We start from the raw sequence: 3,036 nt of genomic DNA on the forward strand, positions 1-3,036 counted from the left end.
CTCCTATCCTGTCTTCCTTCTCTCTTCGATTTCGGGACGATAAGACCATAGCAGTTACAGTTCCCTCTGTCAAACCTCTTTAAAAAAAAAAAAAAAAACCCTCTCAAAAAAAAAAAAAAAATAAATAAAAATAAAAAAAAAAAATGCAACACATGACTGAAATTTTCTCGTTAGATTTTGCCTTCTCTTAAGGAATTACTTGTTTCGCCATAACTTTCAAACGATTTGTCCGACTTTCTTTTTTCGGAAAATACCTTTTTTTTTTTTGAACCTAATCAAAACCTATGTTTAACAAATAATGAAGATCATACTATTACGCTCTTTAAATTTTAGGTTAGACTGATCTTTTAGGGGCACCACTCGAAGGGACCATTTTTCTGATTGTACTCTACAGCTCACTAGACCTTCCTAATACTGTTTTCCAAAAGAAAAAAAAAATAGTTCAACTTACCTTTGAAAGCACAGATGGCGGCAAGAACCAGGGCGAGAATGGAGGTGACTAAAGCTTTGCCGGACTTTCTTATTCTTCTTCTTCCTTTTCTTTTCTCGTGATCATACTGAGTCGGCGTTTTTCGTCAGCCTCTCAATCAGCCCTGACTAGGGCGATTGCTTTTTGCTGACGTTTAGTGTTTTGGCTATAAAAATGTTACCTGTGCTGAGCGCCGTCTCGTTGCTTTCCATCAGGAACGCCGTGTCCAGAAGTTTCACGTGAACGCTGAGCTGACTCAGATAGTTCCTCAGCTTGATTAACAAGGTTTCGTCCAGCTGAGAGGTGTCGGTGCTGGAGTTGCGTAGAATGGATAGGATGAGAGAAGGAGGCAGGTCCAGAGGGGATGTAGAGGGGTCGATTGTACGCACAATGTGAACGCCTGAAAAGGGGAGGGGACGGGTTTTAGCTAAAAACTTTTTAGAAAGCGATGAAATTTAGGGAGTTTTTTTTTACTTTCTATGGTTTAGAAGGCGATGAGAGGTTAAAAATACGTGGTTAAAGATAAATAAACCAGCCTGAAAAGCTTGTAAGTTATCACGCCTACCTTGTAAACGTTAGGTCGCGGGTTCGATTTCCGAGCTGAACTGTCAGATTTGAGGAAGATAAAGATAAGGTTCTTATTCTAAACAGATAACTCAGATAAGGTTCGTTCTAGGAACGGCTGGCTTTCTCCTATCCTGTCCGCCTCTCCTCGCTTTGATTCCCATTTCAGGACGATAAAATCTCCTTTGTTACAGTTCACTCTATCAAACCTCTTTTAAAGAAAAGTCCAACTCACCTGGCAACACTGTAAACTGATCTGTCGAGTTCAGCCTATCGATGATCTTCATCAGGTCTATCTTGAAGCACATAAACGAGTACCGATTGTGACATCTCTTCACCACTATACTCTTCAACAGGTCCCTTTTACGTTCGAAAAATCTGCCTGGTCCCGCATGCGTGGTGAAAAGCTTCTTGAAATTCTCACCACTTTGGTTCGCTTTCTCGCCGCTCGTGTTGTTACTAGCGTTGGTATCACTGTCACTGCTTGTTTCATAGCCTTCAACGCCTTTTTTGGTTTTGTCATTGTTTCCTTTGTCTTTGATATCTAGTTGGACATTTCCTTGGTCAGTTCCACTTTTAACGTGTCCAGTTGTGGTTTCAGCACTACTTTGCCCGTTCGCTTTGCTTGTTTCTTGTTCGCTATCTGTTGTGTTAACTGGATTGAGATCCATTTCGTTGTATTTGTTCGTGTACTCATCCTGTTCTATTTTTCGTACGCTTTCATCGATTGTGTCCCACTATACTCTTCAACAGGTCCTTTTTACGTTCGAAAAATCTGCCTGGTCCCGCATGCGTGGTGAAAAGCTTCTTGAAATTCTCACCACTTTGGTTCGCTTTCTCGCCGCTCGTGTTGTTTCTAGCGCTGGTATCACTGTCACTGCTTGTTTCATAGCCTTCAACGCCTTTGTTGGTTTTGTCATTGTTTCCTTTGTCTTTGATATCTAGTTGGACATTTCCTTGGTCAGTTCCACTTTTAACGTGTCCAGTTGTGGTTTGTCTTCAACAGGTCCTTTTTATGCTCAAAAAATCTGCCTGGTCCCGCATGGGTGGTGAAAAGCTTCTTGAAATTCTCACCACTTTGGTTCGATTTTTGGCCACTAGTGTTGTTTCTAGCGCTAGTATCGTTGTCGCTTTCACTGCTTGTTTGATAGACTTCTCCAACGCCTTTGGTGGTTTTGTCATCGTTTCCTTTGTCTTTGCTATCTAGTTGGGCATTTCCTTGGTCAGTTCCACTTTTGACGTTTCCAGATGCGGTTTCAGCGCTACTTTGCCCGTTTGCTTTGCTTGTTTCTTGTTCGCTATCAGTTGTGTTAACTGGATTGAGATCCATTTCGTTGTATTTGTTCGTGTACTCATCCTGTTCTATTTTTCGTACGCTTTCACAAATGAGAGAATGAACAAATATTATATTTAAGAAGATGTGCTAGTATGTTTAGTTTAGTTTAGTTTTTATTTTTTTTTTGTACATAAAATATAATAAACATATATAGGTACAACGTCAATAACTTAAAACTATGTTTCCTAACTATAAAAATATGACATATGAATATGATTTACCTATCTTTTCATCTATTCAGGTTATGGGTAGGTATCTTTTTATATTCCCGTATAACTATCCCTAGACTGATTTTTGACAGAAAAAAAAAAAACAATCAAATAAAAGAACATTTACAAAGTGTGAAAGTTTACCTTAAAGGAATAGACTACAACCTATATATCTCATTTAAATCAAATATTTTAAATAAATATTTCGATACTTACACAATTGATGTGTCTTGGATAACTTCAAAATCTTTGGAGCTCACATTAGAGCAAATTGGTTTATATTTTTTAAGCATCTTGATTCTTTACTGGGATGAAAAATAACTGGAAATAAACAGTGGGAAATATTACATAAATACAACAAGTATAGGGGCTAAATGTCTCTTATAATTTGAAACTACGAGCAAGATTAGTCTAGTGATAACAAACTTGCTTGCCATTCTAAAGGTTCTCGGTTTGCT

The 3,036-nt window shown here is 38.4% G+C and overlaps 1 protein-coding gene across 1 annotated transcript; it reads right to left on the reverse strand.

Annotated features, from left to right (window-relative positions):
• Positions 1-573: 573 nt before the first annotated feature.
• On the reverse strand, positions 574-1,704 carry LOC113466899. Its single transcript, XM_026822677.1, has 2 exons — positions 1,269-1,704; positions 574-869 (listed from the first exon to the last, which is right to left on the reverse strand). Exons 1-2 carry the CDS (start codon positions 1,702-1,704, stop codon positions 598-600), a joined length of 708 nt encoding a protein of 235 aa, XP_026678478.1. The 3' UTR covers positions 574-597.
• Positions 1,705-3,036: the final 1,332 nt, after the last annotated feature.

This window comes from Diaphorina citri, unplaced genomic scaffold (assembly GCF_000475195.1).
Source record: "Diaphorina citri unplaced genomic scaffold, Diaci psyllid genome assembly version 1.1 scaffold354, whole genome shotgun sequence".
Lineage (NCBI taxonomy): Eukaryota > Metazoa > Arthropoda > Insecta > Hemiptera > Psyllidae > Diaphorina > Diaphorina citri.

Excerpts from the sequence above, each read along its gene's own strand:
- LOC113466899 (XM_026822677.1), bottom strand. The coding sequence starts at position 1,704 with ATGGATCTCAATCCAGTTAACACAACAGATAGCGAACAAGAAACAAGC. Across the intron at positions 870-1,268 it reads TCAGTTTACAGTGTTGCCAG|GCGTTCACATTGTGCGTACA; the intron begins GTGAGTTGGACT and ends TCCCCTTTTCAG.